Source organism: Cavia porcellus, unplaced genomic scaffold (assembly GCF_034190915.1).
Source record: "Cavia porcellus strain 051 isolate PalLab524CR breed Dunkin Hartley unplaced genomic scaffold, mCavPor4.1 scaffold_26, whole genome shotgun sequence".
In the NCBI taxonomy this organism is placed as follows: Eukaryota; Metazoa; Chordata; class Mammalia; order Rodentia; family Caviidae; genus Cavia; species Cavia porcellus.
The window spans coordinates 43964724-43986931 of record NW_026947509.1 but is presented as its reverse complement, the minus strand read 5'-3'; the positions used below and the strand labels follow the sequence as shown (position 1 = coordinate 43986931).

General features: G+C 40.0%; 1 protein-coding gene across 5 annotated transcripts in view; it reads right to left on the bottom strand.

The window, feature by feature from the left end:
- Pard3b (par-3 family cell polarity regulator beta) overlaps window positions 1-22208 on the bottom strand; it is a 990158-nt gene that overhangs the window by 137147 nt on the left and 830803 nt on the right. For 4 of the 5 annotated variants that reach the window (XM_063236623.1, XM_063236624.1, XM_063236625.1 and 1 more), the window contains one exon: window positions 14621-14923. In XM_063236623.1, the coding sequence (XP_063092693.1) occupies window positions 14621-14923 (303 nt within the window). Of the gene's footprint in view, window positions 1-483; window positions 10460-14620; window positions 14924-22208 lie in introns of those variants that run through there. The other variant, XM_063236627.1, reaches the window with a different exon arrangement.

Sequence of the window (22208 nt, the reverse complement as noted above, 5' to 3'; positions counted from 1 at the left end):
GCCAGGAGAAAGGGTTGAAATGAAGCTGCAGTGAGTGGAATTAGCAGCAGAAAACCCAGAGAATGGCCAGAGAGAAAGGCTGAGCCTGAGCACGTCCTTAGTGGAGAAGTCCACGCCGTGGGCTGAGAGGAGGAAACGGGCCCACCCTCCTCTCAGGAAGTGGGGTCCCTGAGGGGCTCAGCTGGTAGGAGGCTCTGAGTGGAAGGGTGGCAGGAGGAGGGGCTGACTTAGGTCCACTGGACAGTGCTCTGGAGCACGACAGTGACCACTGCTTAGAAGGACTCACCCGAATGACCAAGATGCCAGTGGATGCTTGACTGATCTGGTTCACACATCTTCCAAAGCTGGTGTATGCTCAGGGTGAAATGAAATCATTTACGCATATCTCCTGTGTTCCAGAGCCTGCATATGTTCCTTTCATATATACTTATTCCTTTAATCCTTCCAATAACAAACCTAACATTTACAAAGTGTGGTGGTGGATTTTCATTTTTGGTAGTGGAAAAAGAGCTTATTGCATTCATCCTTCCCTAACAGTAACCAGAAATATGGAAAACCTTGAAAAAGGCTCACAGAGAACAAAACCACGTTGGAGAATTCCCAAGGCAGCCAGGTCTCGAGAGGCCAAGACAGACTCTGAACAGTGGTAGGAAGCACACTGAACTGAGCCTAATAGTCTGTGGTGCTGTTCTTCCAAGCCATTTGCTAATTCCAGGAGTACAGAATCAGACATTAAGAAAATGAGCAGCGGCAAAGAGACTGGAATCTGGGCAGAGATTCTGACATTCTTGTGGCTTTGGGAATATGGAAATGAGAGTTCAGGACCTCGTAAGGAAGAGGAACCCTGGTAAAGAACCTATGTTTCTAGTTAGAATCGCAGGGAGCGTATACACTAGGAGGCTGACTGTCTCTCAAAACAGCTGAAACTCAGCTTCTGGTCCAACAATGGGTTAAGACAATATGCCCTAACTCCAACTGCCTGACAAAGTGCAAAAATAAATTCCCTGTAGAAGAAGATAACATCACTTTGAGGTCATTTCTACATATTTTCAAGGACTATGCCTAACATTTGATCAGAATTATCATTCCAAAAAATTATCATTCATACCAGCAGATAAGATAAAATGACTAAAAACTAAGTAGAAAAATCAAACCATGGCAGTAGTTAATTCATATATCACCATTGGCACACATAGTTATTAAAATAACTAGTTTAATATAGTCAAGCAACAAGGTAAGAGAAATAATTCCTCAAGCAATTAGCATATCATGGTGAAATAAGCAAACACCTAACACTGAAAATTTAAATAACTAGAAGTAAGAGCTCTACAGATTGGTTTAATAAAAGACTGGCCACAACAGAAGGCAAGATTAGTAAACTACAAGACAAATAATGATAAAGAAATCAGACTAAAAGATGAAGAAACAAATGAAATCACAGACCAGAGAGTAAGGTATGGTGTTTTGTTTCATTAGATTTAGATTTCTAGAAAAGGGGGAGGAAGGGCATCTGATAAAAGAACTGATAAAAATCAAGCTAGAAGTGTTACAGCACCTGAAGAAAATCAGAAGCACTATTTTCAAAGAAGCTACAGTAGTCTGACAACAGACTTTAATGAACAGGCTGAAAACTAAAAACAGATGAAATGACATCTTTAGAATGTTAGAATGTTTGTATCTAGATGCTCCGCCCACAGTCTCGTGTGCTTGTGGGTAGGGGCTTTCTGGAGCCCCCTGGATCTGGCTGTGTGACGCCAGGATTAAGGGTGTAATGGGTTTGGTGTAGTTCTGGGTTGGATAAGGGAAGCCCCGCCCTGGCTGTGGGCGGCACCAGTCAGTAAGCTCACAGTCTGAATGGAACAGACCTGGAAAGAGTGACTGCTGCTGTGTGCCGCCGCCTCCCCCCTGCCTCGCCGTGGACTGCTCCTCCTCTGCCATGTCCGTCGCCTGTGCCACTCTGCCTTGGGGCCAGCTGACTATGGGTTGGAACCCCTACAAACTGTGAGCCACAATAAACCTTTCTGCTTTAATTTGTGGGTAGCAGGTGCTTTGTTCTATCAGCGAGAAAGTAACTCAAAAAATAGGGAAAAGATTCTGATAATTACATTTCCAGAGAAATTATTTTTAAAAATTCAGAAGAATTAAGAATATTTAAAAACAAATGAGGATTGGAATAATTTGCCACATTATAAGAAATGCTACAGGAAGATTTTAAGGAATAAAGAAAAACTATTGCACATAAAAATTTCAAGAAAAAACAGAAATACCAGTGTTAAAATATGTGAATATTTACCATTTAGCATGATAACAACATATTATTGAGTACAAATATTTTTTAGGTTTAAAATACATAAAAACACAACTTAAAATATTGGAAAGGTTAATTTGAGTTTTATTTGTCCAGGAAGTTGTTAAAGGAATAATTTACCCTGACTATAACAAATCAAGAATGTTTCATTACTTGAATGCTAAAGAATATACAACAAACTGGGCTGGGGATTTAGCTCAGCGGCATAAGCGCCTACCTTGGAAGCAGGCAGTTGTGAGTTCAATCCCTGCTACCCATAAAAAGGAAAAAGACAAAAAAAAAAAAAAAAAAACAATCTAAGATAAAAATCAAATCACATAAAATGCTTGATTAGTTATTTATAAAAGATAAAAAAAGAAAAATAAACAGGATAAGTGGAAGATAGCATGATAACAGATTATAACAAACTATATGCAGTTTCATTAAATGAAACAAATAATTTCTATAGTTAAAATGCAGATATTTTAATTGGTATGAAGACAAAACCTAACTTTATGCTTCTTACAAAAGATACATTTTTAAATAAAAGGATCTAGAAATATTCAAAGTAAAAGGATGATAAAGACATACTAAGAAAACATTAATTAAAAGACAGGTGGTATATCTATGTGAATTCAGTGAAGCCAATATTACTCTAGTACCAAAATTGAGAACACTATAAAATACTAAAACCACAGATCAATATCCTTCATGAATATGGATGCAAAAAATCTTATAAAAATATTAGCAAGTAAAATTAAGTAATATATAAAAATAAGTATACATCATTAAGTGGGCTTTATTCTAGGGATGCAAAGCTGTTTCAGTGTTTGAAGAGGAATAAGTGTAATCCAATTTATTAACAGGCTAAAGAAGAAAATCATATGCTCATATAAGTTGAAGTAGAAAATATACTTAATAAAACTTAATATCAATTTATGATAACTCAGCAAATTAAGAATTAAGAACTTCCTTAACTAAATACTTGCATCTGCAAGAGCATACAGCTAACATCATCCTCCATGTGAAAGACTGAATATTTTCTCCTAAGACCAGGAAAAAGGCAATCAGCTTTACTTTTTCTGTTGCAGTTCAGTGTATTGCTGGAAGTTCTAGCCTGTGCAATAAGGCAAGAAAAGGAAATAAAAACCATATATGGAACAGGGGAAGGCATAAAACTTACATTTGCATAAACACCTATATGTGATTATTTATAACAGTTCTGTTTTTAATAGCTGTAAACTGGAAATTACCAAAATGGCCCTTAACAGGCCAATGATAAGCAACTTGTGGTATAACTATATTATAGGATACTACTTGTCAGGAAAAAAGGAATGAACTATTGACACCCATAACTTGGGTGGATATCAGGGGCACTGTGCTGTGTGAAAAGACCCAGTCTCACTCAGGTCACATACTTCCCGAAGTGTAAGATTCCATTCATGTAGCAGTCTAGAAATGATAGAATTGTAGTACCAGAAGAACTGTGTAGAGATTGCTGAGGGCTAGGGATGGGGCTGGCAGGAGGGTATGTAACAATAAAGTAGGAGTTTGAGGGGTATCTTTGTGGTGATTCAAGTAGTTCTGTATTTCAATTGCAGAATGCTTACACAGATCTGTGTGTGTGATAAAATTGCATAAAAATATACCGACACATTGTACCAATGTCACATTCCTGGTTTTACTTTATGCTGTACTTATGCAAGAGGTAATAACTTGAAAAAATTAGGCAACAAGTACAAGAGATTTCTCTATCCAACTTTAAGTCACTCTTAGGGAATTCATAGTGAACTTAATGGCAGAATAGTGTATTAGCACATATAATATTAGTTTAAACGTCAATGGTGCCAGGAACTGTTTGCTATTTCTATATGTTAACTCAGTTAAATACTTGTAACAACACTCTGATATAGGTACAACAATTATGCTCATTTTATAGACATGTAAACCAAGCCATAAAAGTGGTACATAATTTGTTCAAAGTCCCACAGCTACACCGAGCAGCAGACTGAAGACTCAAAATGAGCAAGGTAGGTTTCAGAATTGAAGCTCCGGCCACTACATTCTCTCCCATATGCAGATCTTCCTTTCTTGTTTCCCTGTGTTCTACTTCCTGGATCTTAAACTTTTATGTAAGTAACAATTAATATGAGTATTATGCACAATATTATGTACACTGTGCTTACAGCACGGTTTCATGGGTTTCGAGGGTGATTCTGGCTGTGAGCCAGCCTTGCCTTTTAACTGACTTTAGAGACAACTATGTTTCCTGCTCCTGGTGGTGAATGCAAGTGACCTCAGCAATGTCCCCAGGGCTTGATTTTTCATGAGGAACCATAGAGGGAGAGGGATAAGCATATCCCACCAGGCTTTGCTTCAAAGGTAAGCATGGCCCGGGCCAGGCCTCCTACTACCCTTGACTTGGGAAGCCCACTGCATCTGTGTTGATGAGTGTTACTCCTCCTGGCTGTTCACGGAAGTCTTGGCTATCAGGAAAGCGAGGGGCTGAGGAATAGCCACATTTGAGGGAAGCCAGAGTGCTTGCTCAGGACTGACTTAAAGCCTATACAGAACAGCAGTGGCTCTTGAACTCTATTTCTGGTTTGGTGCTTATCAATCCTCCGTCAGCTCTCCAGAGGGAAATGTATGGTACCTCATATAAGTATTAAACATCTCTTTTAAGATGTCAGACATTTACGAGTGCTAACATTAAAACTATCTGTTACTGCCCTTTCTCATCCCACTGATTATTTATTGTTTGGAAAGATAAATACAGGAAAGAAATTGACCTAACCATGCCTTATCTTGATTACACGTGGCACTAAATGAAGAACTTGTAAAGAGGGTGCTTCATAATCTGTCCTTAGTGCTGGTAAAGACTGTGTAAGAAGAGGTGTGTGGCTTAGCCTAATAGGTTAATGTAAACCTTATAGGGTCACTGGGGCCAAGAGCACTGTGGTAGATCAACACAAATCCTGTACTGCTACAGAGAAGGAGGTCACAGCCCAAGGTTTCTGGTACATTTTTTTTATTCCCACAGCCCAGAATAGGGTGCTTGGTAGATAACAGACATCTAGTAATTTAAAGAATAAATGAATGAGGGAGAGATGTCTGGCAGGTGAGAGGAGCACGCATGTTCTTTGCTCATGCTTAGTGGTCTCTAACTTTTTACTGCAATCCACAGTGAGAAGTATGTTTTGTCCCATGACCTAGTATTGAGATATATACCTCCATACAGGGCGTATTTTATTTATATTTATAACTGAAATGAAAATATGAAATAATTCTTACATGTATTCCAATCTATAAAATTATATTTTCTATTATTTTTGTCCTATTTTGTTTAAAAATATTCATTGACCCCATTAAATTAGTGGTAAGATGTATTAACGGGTTAATGGGCTGTGACTGATAGCATGATAGCAAACCTTTTAGAGATGAGTGCCCAAACTACAACCCCAAACCCACTTATGCACTTACTGATGCTGCAACGAAACCAGAATACTGAGATTTCAATTTGGAAAAAAACAACTCATACATGAACATCTTTTGTCTTAAAAGAAAAACAACACACATGCCATAGGTTCGCCGTCATTGACCTAGAGTTTGAAAAATCCTAGCAGAGCTGAAAGCTTATGCATAGGTTTTAGGATCTGATCTGGGTTGAATGGTTGCTTTTTCAACCTGTGTCACCAAATTTTTTTCCACATCTCCAGTTTCTTACTTGTAAACTTGGAGTCCTACCCGACAGAACCTGTCATTACTCTGAACGTGAGAGTCTCTTCATGGACTCCCTGTTGCCACTGAGCTAGTCCAGCTGCTTTACCTTGGAACATTTGGCCCTGACCCACACAGTGGGTTCTGACCTTCACCTCTTGCTCCAGCTGGTCCTCACACACCACACTGCAGTGGCTCTGGAATTAGCGGTTATCTAAATATGCCAGGCTTTCTCTGGGGCCCTTTGAACATGGTTGGTTAATGTCTACCTTTTCCCTAAGGAATAATAAAACGGTCCCTTCAAGGAGACTCCTTTGACAGCCAGCTATGCATCCAGTGCCTCCCTCATCTCCTCCCATAGCCTCTCTGGCTCACCTTGACCACACATTATCATCATGATCATGATCATGATCATCATCATCATTATCATCATTCCAGTTATCAACTTCATCTGTTACAAAGCAGGGACTCTTATGTGCTGTCTTTGTTAGTTTCTATAATAACTGAGGATACTTCACACATCCTTCTAGCTTCCCCAAAGTAAACAGAATTATTAAGAGGTATATACCCCAAGATTCAAGTCACTTTTAAACATTCAGGTCCATGTTTAAATGATGGTTCTAAGAAATCAGGGTAATCCTGTGGCAAGAATCCCTTCAATACAGAGGTGAGAATGGGGGTATTCTTAGAAATCAGTGGTCACCTAGTATCAACTTTCTTTGCCCAGTTCATGCATCTTAAAGGACAAGGTTCTCTGCATTTGTCACCCCTGGAAGCTGACAAATTAGTCTGACATAACTGAGCACAGTCCCAAGAGCAGTGCTCTCAGAACATGCAAACAATGAGAACATCAAGTTTTAAGTAGAGAGGGGTGGAGGAGAGGAGAGTTAATGGTATACCCCTTACTGTTAGCACTTAGCTGGTCACAGAGATTCTTTATTAAGATTTCTCTCATTATTGGTTAGAAGTCACTTAAAATGGATGGCAATATACTCTATAAAAAAATCTGATTGCTTTGTTCAGCTGATGAGTTAAGTCTCTAAGGAAATGGCATTTATCACTGGGATACTCAAACTGAAAAATGAGATCACTTTAGCTCTGTTGATAGGAACTTAGAAATAGATCCCTAAGAAGTTTACCGTATTCACAGTTCAAGTCCCCCTATACAGGTTCCACAAAGTCACAAGTGAGAAGTAAGAGATAAAATGCTATTAAAGTAAAGTACAATTAATTTAGGGAGAAGACTCTTGACCAATAGCAATAGGAGCATGAGCTGTACAGGAAAAGCTTTGCTTAGTGAAATGCTGCCTCACTGAAACTAACACTGTTCGTGATGAAGAAATTTCGGCCCCTACGCTGCCCAATAGCACAAAATATGCTCCAATTCAGCTGTTTACATCTGGTTACAGAGCTTTCTTGTTAACATTTTTTAAAAAAATATCCATCATAGCTCTTAGAATTTCTCAAACAAAACCTTGTGATCATGAGAACTAAAAATGTATATACCCCAGGTACCATTGTAAGTGATACTAGACATTATTCAGGCTGAAATATTCTATCTGAGCTATGAAAGAGAGTCTCCATAATGAAGATGGCCTCCCACAGGGAGTGCTTGAGAATATATTTGACCAAAATGGCTATGTACCATTAATCTGTAACTTCTGCATTATTAAAGGGAAGTGAAAAAAAAAGGAGAGAAGTCATCTGGAAGTAATATGTGCGTGGACTGCATACAGCGAGATCCTCAAAGCAACTTACAACTCCTTTGTCCTTGACTGTGTTGACTGGCAAGATGATGTGCTAGTCTTCAACATCTTCCTGAACAATTTTTGCCAATGAAAAGATGTGGGGACTTTCTGGGAAATGTTTTCAAAGGGATGAACCTGACTAGAATGTTGCATTGGCCATCTGCCCCTCTTGACTTCCTTCTCTCTGGAAAGTAGGCACCAAGTCTAGAGCTGCAAAAGCCATTTCAGATTATGATGCAACACAAGGGTGAAGGCCGTCCTCAAGAGAGGCAGGATGAAAGCGGTTACCCACGAAGGGAGCCAGGGCCACCTGAATTCCATGGCAGGTAAGAAAACTATGTCAGTTGACATTTCCATGTTTATAGCTAAATAAGATTTGATTTAGCACATTGTTGCTATTGACAAGTCTTCTAGGGTGCGTAGAAATTCGGGATCCCATTCTGTAGACAACTGTTGAACCTAACTCCTAATCACACAAACATTTAAATAATGTGGCAGAAAGATAAGCTTAGTTCTGGTGATCAGTATACGGAAATGTAAGTTATGGTTTCAGGGATATCTGAATCTGAGTTATAGTCTTTAACATACAGCTCAGTTTGGCACCCTTCGTTTACACAGATCATTTTAAAAGTGATAAAACAGAATGTGGTTTGGTTTTAGTTGTATCCCCTTACTTGCTTTTCCCTTTCTACTTTTTGTTTGTGATGGCTGCAATATGTGAGGAGGGGCTGGGGCTAGAGACAGGAACGAATCATTAACCATAAGACCATGCAACAGGTTCCCAAATGCATGATTTCAGGGGTCAAAAGCTAGGTAAAATCAATAATTTTTCTTAACTATTTAGATATAGTTCAGTAACCTTCTCAAGAGAGAGCCCAATAATATACTATTAAGTCTGCCTGTACATACTCCAGAAGCCTTCCTGAGGAGCCTTACTCAGTATTTACTGAGCCAGGCAGTGTTTAATTTCATGTAAGCCACAAGCAATCCATGGGACATTGGCTATCCACTTATAGTGTTGATACTAGGGGCTTTTGAAAAATTAATACATTTAAATTAATACTTTAAAAAACCAACCTATAAAAGTATATGCTTCCAAAATTAAATTAATTTGCAATTTATGTTATGTGCCTCTATTCTGATAGAAAACATTATGCTTTGGTTCTTTGTTCATGAAATAGTTTCAGCTACTAGATTGAGTTTCTTGAAGGTCAGAATTATTTCTAAACTTCTTTGTGCGGCAGATTCTCAGTAACAATTTCCCTCGAGTGCTGGTGAATATATACTGGGGAATCCAGGTCACTGAAGTAGAATTTTGTGTGCTATTTGCCACCTTGATTTCACGGCTGCTGTCTATTGGTCAGCAAGTATTTGATAAACAGATAGTAAGAGCTTAGGATCATAGAAACAATTATTTTGTATGATAAAGTCTAAATGGACACACTATTTATGAATAACTGGAAAAGAATAAGGTTCTCTCTGATTCACTAAAAGCACGCAGTCTCTTTCTTGTCAAGGTTGCATGATGCTAAATCAAGGCATTCTCACAAACATGATGTAGCACAGCCTCAGTGAGACTTTGATCAAGGCTCTGTGGTGTCCAGAGATGAACTGGAGAATGCAGCTTAGATAATAGTAGACTAGATTAATAGCTAAGTGAGGAACCCAAAGAGTGCTGATGAATGGGGGTCTCAAGTAATGAGTTGTAGGCATTTCACTTGACAGTGATCAATGATCTTATCATGACATAGATGAGCACAGTGATTAAATATGCAAATAGTATAACCTAGTAAGAATGGCCAACGCTGTATATGGGAGGATGGAAATCAATACTTCTAAAATATCTTTATTGGGCACAAGAGTAGGCTAAATCTAACATGTAAATATTTAACTTGGTTAAAGAGAATATCCTATGCTTTAAAAATTCATTGTACAAGTATGGGATTTTGTACAGTATTTTGAGGAATCTGGCATGATAGCAAGTGAAAAAAAATTAGAAGTTTTAGTTGAGAAGTACATATAAGTGAATAGCAACAACTGATGTAAAAGTTTAGGTAACATTAATAAATGTAAAAGATTAAGATTGGATACAAAAATCCCAGTGACTCCCATTGGCCACATTTGAAGTTCAGCATTCAGCTATGCATAGTGTGTTTAACTTAGCCTGAAATGCTACAGACTTGTCTGTACTCAGACAACAGCTACCGAGAGGACTGAATTAGGCACTAAAACAGCAGGGCACACTACACTGAAGAAATGACTACCCGGCGAATGCCCAGGGCTCTGTGCTGTGCTCTCTGCATCCTTCGGAAGGCCAGCTCTGAGCACGCGGCGTGGTATCCAGCAAATGACTGTTCATAAAGGCAGGCAGCACGATCACTGGCTGCTGATGGAGCTCTGCCTTCTCGCCTGGGCAGGGTGGCTGCAGATCCACTGTGAGTGCTGCCCAGAGACAGCACTGGGGCAGACACACGGCGGGCGTCTCTGTACCATGTACACCGATCTCAGAGTAGAAAAGGGACCTCAGTGAATTCTTGTCACTGGGAGTATACTGTCAAGGGTCGAGTGTCACCTCCTAGGAATTTTGTGCAGACTTGCCTCCAATGAGGGGTACGTGAGGCTTGACCACTGAAGGTGCCTTGGAGTCTAAGATTCATCAAACTGTTCATTCATAGGATCCAAAAATATTCAAGGGGAATCAATCGCTCTAGAAAGTGAGAAGACAAAGATGAGCTGAGCGGCCCAGGTGCCCACCCTGCAGGACCTGGAGTGGAGGCCAGCAGTCCCCAAGTGAGCAGTGTGCAGTCCGTTGGTGTGTGTGCATGGGGATGCAGGAAGCACTGCTTATACTGTGACTTTTTACCATTCTTTTATCAATTTCTATATTTCATATATGTTTATATTATATGCATCATTGAAGAGTCATGAAGAAAAAATACACATATTTTGAGGAGATTCTACCCCAAAGCATTTTCTTTAGCAGGATGTGTGCTCAAACACTTAACATCTAGTAAAGAATGTCAAATCATCACAAAAATGAATGGAAGCCTCCATTGTACCAAGCGCCATACACACCTCCTGGTCCCCATTTGAGATGGTCCCACCCTCACCCAACACACACTTTCTGTGTCCTGATACCATGCCTCCCCCCCCCAATGCTGGTACAGCAGGAAAGAGCACCACATTATCACCCTGTGTCCCATCAGGCCTGGGGACGCAGGCGCACTGTGAAAACCCAGGCGTGTGTCTCTGCCCTGGGGATTGTCGGGAGTATTGGGGTTTTTGTTTGCTGGTTTGTTTCTTTTTTAAACCACTATCATTTACACATGAATCCTTTATAAACCAAGGCTTTTTTCTTGGGAGAGCTATAGGAGGCTCAGGGCCAACTCTTTAGAAGCAAGGATGGAAGCCCGGGAGTTGTCCCTAAAGAAAGCTGCTGTGGGCGCACACCCGGGAAGGGCTCCTGTGTGGGACAGCATTGTGAACACAAGTGTGTTATGTAAAATGCTGAGCAGAGGAAAAACAATGTGGAAAATTGCATTTAATGACCACAGCATGTAAGACCATCGCTATAACCTACCTTTCTGACACAAAGTAGGTGAGGATGAGCTGCCCAGGAGGAGCATGTGGGATTCCGGGGCTGTGCCTGGTTGTAAAACCCTGAGTCCCTTCCTTGCTCCAAGTGGGCCCTGGCTCTTGTGGGCGAGATAAACCCATCACCAAGCCTGGCGTCTAGTCGAGGCTCTGTCATGGACCTCTTGCTCAACTCCTGGACACTCCCATTTCGTCTCTCTTCCCAGTCACCCCCCCACTTGGGTTGGTTTTATTACCGTTCCTTCAGGTTCCTCCAAACACATGCTTTGCCTCACTTCAGCTTTTACCCACGCTGTCCTGCCGTGAGCCAGCAGCTCGTCCCAGCACTTAGATGGTAGCAACCCTAACAATGCCCTTCCACGCCACGTTCTCAGTGTGTGCGGAAGTCTCCGTCTCCTCCACAGGACTGCGTCCCTCCTAATGGGGGGAATGCAACTGTCTCCCTGTCTTGGGTCCCTTGTGATCTCAGTACTGAACTGTGGTCTTGACCCTGGGAGATGTGCAGCAAATACTTGTTGAATTATTGGTGCAGAGAGGAGGGGTGGCATCAAGGAAAGGTTACTTTATTGAATGCCACGCAGTGGTCATCTGGACGAGAACTGAACCTATGCATCTCTTTGCAAAAGCATTGATTTAAGTTGGGAGCCCAAATGCAAGCCTGCTGTCCTATCTCACCGTTTTCGCACCGCATCCAGCCAGTGCTTACTGTTCTGTCCAGAGCCAGTTCCAATACCACCTTCTTTGGGAGCCTTTCCTGACTGGCCTGTGAAGAGTCAGGAAAGAAAGGCTTGTTTGGATAATTACTTTGTAGTTACTTACATTGTAATTATCCACTTCCCCACGTGGTGCTCCCCTTTTGACTGGAATACAACTTCCTCTGTACTAAGAACATCTCATGATCATCTCCGTACCTTTCCTAGAGCTTCCCATAGTCGCCAAATAAATGCTTACTGACTGAGTGAAAGATTGCACAAATGGGTGTGTAAATGATGGCACCCTTCACTGTAAATAAGGCAGGCTTAGAACTCCCACTGCCTGCCCACTCTTGGTGATACTGCCAAAGGAACTCTTCCTAGATTCACCGGATGCAGAATTTCACTAATAAAAGGCAGCCCTAATGCTAATAATATTAATAATCATAACAGCCAACATTATCAAATGCTTACCAGGCGCCAAGACAAAAATTGTCAGCTTTAAGACTTTAGGATGAAGGGACAGAGCAGACTTTAAGTAAGATTAAAGAGCAGACTGAAGATAATTTTCATAAAAACTCATCCTTTGGTCAGCTATCCAAAAATATGACAACAGTGTGAAACTCCACTGGAGGCAGATTTAGATCCTGTGGGAGAATTTAGTGGTGGGAGATACGGGGTCAGCGCTAAAAGTAAGAACCCACTACTCATATAGGCTCTGGGCTGGGGAGTAAATAGCTTAGTTTTCCCTGATGGGCATTTTATAGTAGCTGGAGCTAAGATTATCCTTAGAAATTTCTTTCCTGGTCAAGTCTACTCATGGAAATGAGCATAGAACAGCTTGTCCTAGATAGTGTTTTAAAGAATAATTAAGAAGATTGTTTTAGGAAAAACAAGCTTCAAAAGGCAAAAATTAGGGGTGTGATGAAAGTCCATTTGTTGCATGATTTTTTTAGAGATGCTGAATGCAAATTAGTATATTTGGTGTCAGAATACAATGAGGAAAACTCATCCTGGGATTTAGCCCAGAATTCTGCCTATGTGCTTGACTTGAGAACCTCTTCTTCTAGAGGATGTTTTTATTTTCATGGAATTAATATTAGGAAATACTCTCTTGGAGGCCCTAAGACCCTCTGTGCTGGAATTCTAGCAACAGATCCATGCAAAGGGGACTGCTATGAAGACCTGTCTGATTTAGGGAGAGGAAGATTGACTCTGCTTTAGGCCAGAATAGACTCATGCCCGGTGCTATTATTTACACAATAAAATCCAACCTTCTAGAAAGGCAGGGGAGAAAAAGGCCAAGTCCTAATCAATCCTGGAAATTAGCAGTTTAGTTATTATGACTGTATCACACAGTCACAGGAATTTATATTTTCATTTTGTCCCAAAGAAAAACTTGACCATCTTTCTTTAATATCATCAACAGGGAAGCTTGACAGTAAGGATTAAAAATTGCTCCTTCCTTCTCACTTGGTTATTGGAAAGGCTCTGAAAGGTAATCAGTCTTGTGAAGCTACACTTTACAGTCTGCATAAAAATGCCATGATTTCCCTTCCTCTCCCCAACCTAATTGAAAGTGCATAATATCACCCAGCTGGGGAAATGTAAACGGTAAACATATGCAATCTATCATGCTATCACACAAAAGCTGGTTACTAACAGGAAAGGGTGGTTATCAGATCCCTAAGAAATCTGGAAAACATGTCTTTTATTTTTTTTCCTCATCTAGAATTAGAGCTCTTTGCACAAGACACACGTCCCGCCATCTCCACACTCTGACTTCAAACTGCAGTCCGATCAGAGCAAGGCCAGTCAACACCCCGCCCCTTGTATTTGAATTCCAAGGGTGACCTAACAATGTGTAGTGACTACAACTCTTCAGGTCATTCTTTCAAGACACAAGACATTTTACTTTTGTCAGGAGGTGGAGTTGGAGTGGTCTTGTTCCCTACCTACTTCAGTTGTACTGACAGATGGTCCTAATATGCCTTTCCTCAGTTACTAAACCTAAAGATCTGTGGCTTTGTCACCTCCTATGTTTCTCTACTTCATCAAACTCCTATTGCCAAGATTATCTCCTTGCTACCTCTGGTCAGCCATGAATTTCTATATAAGGTCATATTGTTTTCAAGCATCAAATCCTGGTTATACTTTACAAACTTCCCTGCACCTCTGTAGCTATCTATAATTCCATTTCAGTTATACCCACTTGGAATTCCTCACCTCTAAATGCCAGGTCATCTTCTTAAATACGTCCTATACAATAAGGCTCCTAGGAGAAAGGATAATATTCCTCCACAGTTTTCGTCATTCGTTCTCTGTCACAATATTCCTGCAAAAATTGCTCCCCGGTGCACCACAAACGCTACTCCTGCCTTTCATGCCACCTTATAACCAGCTGTTGTTTTATTTTTGATGGCTCATACCTTATGGGTAGGTCAAAGTAGCACTCTTGTCTAGGGCACCATGTCATTCAGCATTAATAGATTGAAGGATATATTTTTATCTGCTTCAGCAGTAGAGATGATTTGAAACTTACTGAATTAAAGCTACATTCATCTTTCACTAAGTTTTATTACCTGTCAACTGGAACTGGCGGCTGATATGGCTTGTTGACCTTGGCGTAGAGACCCTCTAAGTGGTCTCTCTCTGGAGACAGTGGACGGCCATCTCTAGGGTAACCAAATGGTCCAGCCCGAGGAGGAGATGGAGATCTAAAGACATTTGCAGATGCACATGGTTCCCGAAAGTGGTTCACTCTGGCGTAATTGGGGTCTATTTCATCATCATCCATATCATGCACTGATCCAATTGTACCAGTGGCATAGTCCAGCAGACCTCTTGCTTGCTTTTCTCTTAGCTCTTGATGTTTTGCTCCAATCCTGAAAAATGCAGAGGAGGTAGGAGTGATGTGAGTTTTATGTGCTGATACAATGAAATAGTCATCTGGGACTGTTCACTCTTTCCAGTCACTTAGCCAAGTGTCACTTTCCTATTTTCTCAAGATCACACCATGCATACATGCCAACAGCATAAGAGAGTTCATTTTATATCTTTGATATTTATTTGTTCTGGGGTCTTTATTTGGATCCTGAAGCCACAGATATTTTGATCTTGTGCTAGCTGATAATGGGCTGTTAACATTCCTTCCCTGCAAATGGAAGAAGGTACTTGTGGGAACAGTGCACCTCTGGCTTAATACTCTGAAGTGTTTCTTGGGACAGGGATTGATGCTAAAGGGACTGTCCTAATCTTACGCTTTTGCTAGGACTTCACTATTTAGTGTTCTGGAGTTTTAGTGCATTCTTTTTAAAGCAAAGAGTTTGCAAAAAATTGATTTAAATATGAAAAAGAAATACAGAGCCTAGTGGCTAAAAAGCAATAGGACCAGTGGTAATTTATAAGGCACTCTCACGTTTTTTAGTTACACAAATGGAGATCATTGTGTCTTGTGGGGCTAGGAACAGAATAAAATAATGAAGAAATTAATAGGTTCCTGACAGAGATGAATTGGCACATATAAGTGAATTAAGCATCATTACTGGCAGAACTCCATTGGTCTAAAGCCTTAAGTGATATTACAAAATGCTACTTCTAATCAGGGCCACTGGATAGATTACTGACAATGAAACAGAAAAATATACTTAGGTAAACTCCTAATCTATGAGAATGTGGAGAATTTGACATTTAATGTGTGAAGTGCTCGATCAGCTGTCCCAAATTCCCAGTTGGTGATAAACTGGAAAGGTCGCTGTGACATCCCACTGGACAGTGACCCACCACAATGGCATGTGGGGGCCTTCAGCACTAATGAGGAAGGAGTTTAACCTCCTATCAAAAGGTGGGAGAGTAAGGTGGTGGTGACTCATAGTTACAGAAAGATGTCCAGGAAAGGAGGGGACCAGGGACTGCAAAGGGCTGCAGCTGGAAGTGAAAGATCTGAGTGTACCTGGTGACAGACAGAGAAGGCCTGGCCGAGGAACAAAACAAAAACTGAAACCCTGTGGCATCCTCTCTTCTTCAAAGAAAAACAGTTGTTTTTGTACATGGCAGCCAGTTTTATTTTACAAAACATCAAACCCGTTGCAAAAAACTTTAGAAGCCATGAGTTTGCAAGGTATTTCCTCTTTTGGTAGGAGAGCTTTTTTGTTTTTATTTTTTATATTTTCAAGTAGAAAGGACCAGAAAAGAAATCAAACAGGAGACAGAAAAAGCAACAAAACAAACAAACAAAAAGGCACAGGATAAACAAACAAGCAAAAAACTCCCAGCATTTATCCTCAAATCACAACAGATGAAAATAAATGCCAGGATATATTACTGCATATCTCCTTTGACGAGGCCAAACCACATACCTTACATACAAGTAATTAGAAGAATTTGTATTTTTGCATAAGGCAGCTTGGATCTCGAAGGGATTTTGAATTAAGATGAAAGGAAGATGACACAGTAGGGTACCCGTTAAGGGCCTTGTCTGTCCTCTTTCAGTGCATGTTAGTCCTAGATTCATGAGTGTTTGTTTTGGATAATTTTTGATAAAAAAGATAACCGGATCCATCCTGCAACAAAACAATCTTTCCAGGGATGGCGCACACTTGATTATCAGAGAATGCTTGCTGCACTGTGATGATAGGGATGGATTTCCATTGCAAATAGAACGAAAGACATCAATAAAGTTGGGGGCGGGATTTTCCTCTCCTTCATAAGTGGGATGCCTTTGAGAGAAATCGTTCAGCAGAAAGATGAATATCTCCTGGGTGCCGCGTGGGGCTACGCTTGGGCATTAGAGGAAGAGGAAAACGCCAAGCTTGATTTTCTAAAATCACAGAAATAGATCACGGGAAGGTGTGGTCCTTATTTTGTCCCTCTGTTTCTCAGAGGTTTTCTTATTAATTAAGCATGCTGGGTAGTAGAGATTCAGATGAAAAGTACTCCGTGCAGGCAAAGTACTTGGTCTTTTATTTTTCCTCCCTGATCCTCTCTGCATCACTGAATGTTGCACTAATTTCGTATTAATCACTCAGTAGGTGAAGCAGTAATTTCTCTGAACCATCCTTATTATGCCGTATATCAGGGTTTCTCCATGTAGGGGAGGACAAGGAGTCTCTGAGAAGGGGTATGTGGAGCACAAAAGATTGCCTCACGAAAGAAGTGTCAAAAAAAAAAAAAGGATTTTGTTTTTGTGGCTCTGGACCCCCACTCCTCAATTTCCTGTGAGAATTCTAATTGTTTCTAGTCATTTGGACATGTACATCTTCTTAACCCCAGGGATGCAAACTGTTAAAGTATCTATTTTTTTAAAAAATAGCCTTGACACTATGCCCTTTTTAAATTCATGATACCATAATACTGGTTTCCTCATTCTCCTGGGCATATTGCTTTTGAATTATTTAAATTTCCTTTTTCTCTCCTTTCCTATGAAAATATTGATGTTTCATTTTTTCTTTTTATTTTTTTGAATGTTCTCTTTTTTCTGCTTTACAGCCGCAGTCTGGTGTCCAGGCTTTTACACTGTCCAGATCTGCGCTATCCAATGTGGCGCTCACAGCTGTGTGTGGCTCTAACAATACAAATCTGAATCTACTGAAATCAAATTCCAGCCTTGTAGAAGCTGTGCTGGACCCTGTTCATCTGGATTATTCTAAGAGTTTTTGGAATGTCACCTCGCCCTACTTAGGTGTGAACCTTAAAAGGCTGCCACAATAATAATCCTTAAAAGAAGATTTCCACTGCGTCTTGGTCCGATTAAGAGTCTCTAATTAGTGGAAGTTTTTACCGATGACTGAGTAGGGTTACTTCCCTTCCCTCCCTGAGGTCTAAGTGAACAACTGAGAAACTGGGAGGAAGATCCCATCCACAACTGGATTAGAAAATGGCCATAATCTCGTACTTTTCAATGAAATTGGGACTCAGTCCCAAAGAGGGAATAAGCCACAAGCGAAGATATGTTTATGTCTCTAGCAGGGTGTATCCTTTCTCGAAGGTCAGGAGTGTTGTCTGAAGGAGCAGAGACAGCAAGTTTTTCCTTAGGAAAAGTGAAAGCATAGACAGGGGTAGAGCGCTGGCATTGTGGGCAAATCCTGGTGAGGATCCTGGTGCACAGTGGAGGAGGCAGGGCCGTAACTGCCTGTCCTAGCAGCCTCGTTCCGGAGGAAACTTCCTGGGGTGAGATGACCAAGGAAGCATCAAACCACTTGTATCTGATGAGCAAAGACAAACCCTAACTCATGAAAATGAAACCAGTGTAGGAGACTTCACTAAGAAGATGGCTGATCTCTTTTCAGAGCAAGCTACTCTTTCAAATTCAAAAACAGGGAGCAGACTGGGGCAGTGCATGGAGCAAATTTGGAAAGATTATTTTGAAAAACTACGTAGTATTGAAGTTACCAGTGACGTTAGGTCCCCACACACCTGATATCTAACATAAGACTTTAGCACAGTTTTCTTTTCCTTACATTTCAAACATTGTAGAACACAAAAATTAATTTAATTGATCATATATGCATTTAAAGTTAAATATAATAAAGAGAGAAAATATCAGAGCTTATTGCATGCAGAAAATGTCTTGGAGGTGAAAAATAAAGTCATCTGAAGTTCAGGCAAATTCAGGCTGGCTTGAAACATGAATAAAGGCAAAATAATAACATCGCAAACACTTAAAAACACGAATGAAATATTATACTTGCTAACTCATCTTGAAAAACTAATAATGAAAAGCAGCCAACCAAGAATTGAGTCAGAATGAAAAATTCCACCTGATTCCCCTGCTCTGGACATCTTGCAAAATTGATTTGTTGAAATGTAATCCTTCCTGTGGTATGAAGGGCGGGGCTTGTTGGAAAGTGAGCCTGGACTGCCAGACAACAGAACTGTGAGAAAATACATTTCCCATTTTACAAACTGGTCAGCTTTTAGTAACTTGTTATAGCATCAGAAACAGATAAGACAATGATCAATCTGTAGTATGATAATACAGTCATTTTCTTACAAAGCTAAGGCTAAGCATTGTAGGACCAATAATTATATAAAACTGTAAGTATTGTGTACTCTGATACTATGTAAATAATGTCACTAGTGAAAATCAGAAACCGATAAAAAGGTGATTTAGTAGATAAGACTACCACTTATTATTTATTTCCTTTCCTTGTAGAGCAGTTATCAACAGTTATACTTTAAAATTCATAAACTAAGGAATAGAGGTTTGAGTATAGAAAAATTGCAAAAAAGCAACAGAAAGAACAAATTGTCAGCAGGAGAGAAACACACAAAACAAACCCAGACCATATAAAAGAAAATGGAAACCAGAGGAAGTAGTAAAAAAGAAAGCCACAAAATAAACTGATCAAAGTTATGACAATACTGAGATTATTTTATCTATTACAACTATGATTATAATACAGATATTATATATAGATATAATCCAAAAGAAAAAGACTGAGTGCTATTATAATGGCAAAAAAATTGAGCAGTTCAAATGAACATTAGTAGGGAATTATTAAATAGGTATTTTGAATTTATAAAAAAGTCATAGTGTTCCTATTCTAAAATGTATAAGTGTATATAATATTTATAAATTGTACAAAGATATTCTTGAATAAACAGAAAATTCTGGAAGCACATACAGTAGTTTCCTCTAGAGCATGGAATTAGACATAGGGTTCCACCTTTCCACTATTTGAAATTTTAGAAAATCCATGTTAAAGAAAACTTACAATTTTTTAAGTGCTAAAAAGTTTCTAACAATTGTCAGTCCTAATGAATCAAACTTTAATCCCTGTCTTCCAAGCCTGATTGCATAACTGTCAACTCAGTTACGACAATTTTCTTCAAATCACTTTCCACAGAACTTACTTTTGGTCCTTTCAGATCAACTGCTTTCAGTATGAGAATCAATTATTCAGCACCCCAACACTCATCCTAATTTTCTCCAGCATTACAGACTCAATATTCACATGAAGCTTCACACTGACCTTAAAAATCCATCTCCTCTTCAATCAGATACCAGTAAAGGCTCTAATGTTTCCTCGATCCATGAGTTTACTTTGTTTGAATTTCTGCATTTTTGCTTCATTTTGGAATAAAAAGTTAAACTAACAAAGAAAGATATAATAAGATTTACCTAATCAAAATTTTTGAATACTAGGCACATTTGTATTGCATAGATTTTATAGAACTTTGCCAGAACTTTTACTAAATATGCTCTGTTAGTAGAGATGCTGCAGATGGTAACGCGCACCCTACCGCTTCCAGCACATCACTTCTGTCCCCAGCATCAGAAGCAGATCTTGCCTGTCTCTGACTGTCTGTTCCCTCCCTTGTGCCCCTCCCTCTGGCAAGAACCTCAGGTCTTTTCCATGCATCGGAACAATGTTGCAGAAACAAACAAAATAAAAACATTTTACTGATTCATTCCAGACATTTGCTTCTACGACTAGACTAACAGGTCCTTAAGTTTCTTACTGCTAATTTTTGGTTGATATTAATTTACTCCTATTTGCAGATATTATACAATATACTAGAAGGAAAAAAACCCATATTGAGTATGCGGCTCACTGAGATGATTATGACCTATGGAAACAGTGTTGCATGTGCAGTAGGCGATGGTGGATTCTCCATAGAGACTGATGGTTACTACAAAGGCAGCACCCCAAGAATGGACTTGGAAGGAAAGAGTCAGCCTTGTTCCAACTTGTGGGAATGGTACCAGGCCCTGGGGAGGGGTATGGTGAATGGCTGTGGATTTGCAATGTTCACCTAAGTCTGGGAGATAACTGCTACATGTAGAAACAGACTGGTTTCAATTATCCACGGACAGCTCCTCTACATATGTTCAGTATGAGATATTTTCAGGTTTCTGTAACATAAGTGAACCTAGTAGTTGAAATTTCTGGTAGGGTAAATTATAACTTTTGTATTTGTTAGTCCAACCATTGATTATGAGATGAAACAAAGATTTCATAATGCGCATGTAACAAAACTGTAACACTGAAGAACTGCCATGAAGGAGAATACACTTGCTCAGTATCACTGAGGACCAGAAACCCTGGCAAGCCTCTGGGTTAGTCCCCTTTCCATTCTTGCAATGACATCTGCGAGGCCGTCTAACTTCCTAGAGGGAAGCAGGTGTCTTAGCCCACAGCCCTGGATGCTCCAGGCGCAGTGCAGGTGAGGGCGGCCCCAGCTGAGTGGCTGCAGGCAGAGGGAGACTGCTCTGGAAGCAGGAGGCAGGGAACCCCTGGGGCAGGGGCCAACCCTGGTTAGCACAAGGACCTCCCTGGAGGAGCACCTTGGAAAGGTCACAACTTAGAAGGGTGCCCTACTGAAGACCCCGCCTCCAGCACACACACCTTAAATAAATCTAAGTTTATTTCTCTTATAAGTTACATATAAACATGTTGATCTTTTTGCTTCTCTGCTTAAACTATGGCCCAGCCCTTGCACTTCTGTGGGCGGCCATCTCTCCACCTGTTTCTTCTTTCTCCCACATCAGGAATCCCACTTCTTAAGAAACAGTTAACGCTACTACTTAAATATCCCAGAATTACAACTTGGTCTACTATTTCAGGTGTGTGCAAGTTAAGGAATCACAATGCCACAGTACCAAAACTACCATGGAAAGGACTGTCAGGAGTTAACATTCGATGCCTCCATCACTTGCTTCCATCCTGCAGTTGTCCTGTCCCTACAGTGTTAAAGCCCAGAGCTGCTGTGTACTGTACTTGTATCCTGCCCAGTTCTCAGTGAATACTAGCTCTACAAGCAACCATTTATATAAAAGTAAACATTTCAACAAGGACCAACAGTCCTCTGTCTGTGAATAAGCTGTCGTCTGGGTTCCTCTGGAATCACTCATAGGGTTGCTCCTTCTCAGGTTTGTTAAAATACCCCTTTTATATTTGAAAGCTGGTCCTGCTGGATTAAAATTAGCTCACTCACTTCCTTAAGAATTTTAAATATGTGACTCCATTTGATTATGACTATTGAAAAGCTGGATGAAAATCTAAGTTTATTTCTCTTATAAGTTACATATAAACATGTTGATCTTTTTGCTTCTCTGCTTACAGTATTTTATTTGCTTTCTTTAAGTCCAATAGTCTTACTAGAAAGGTCATCTCTTTCAATATATACTTTTAGGCATAATTTTATAAACTTCAGTTTTTATTGTTA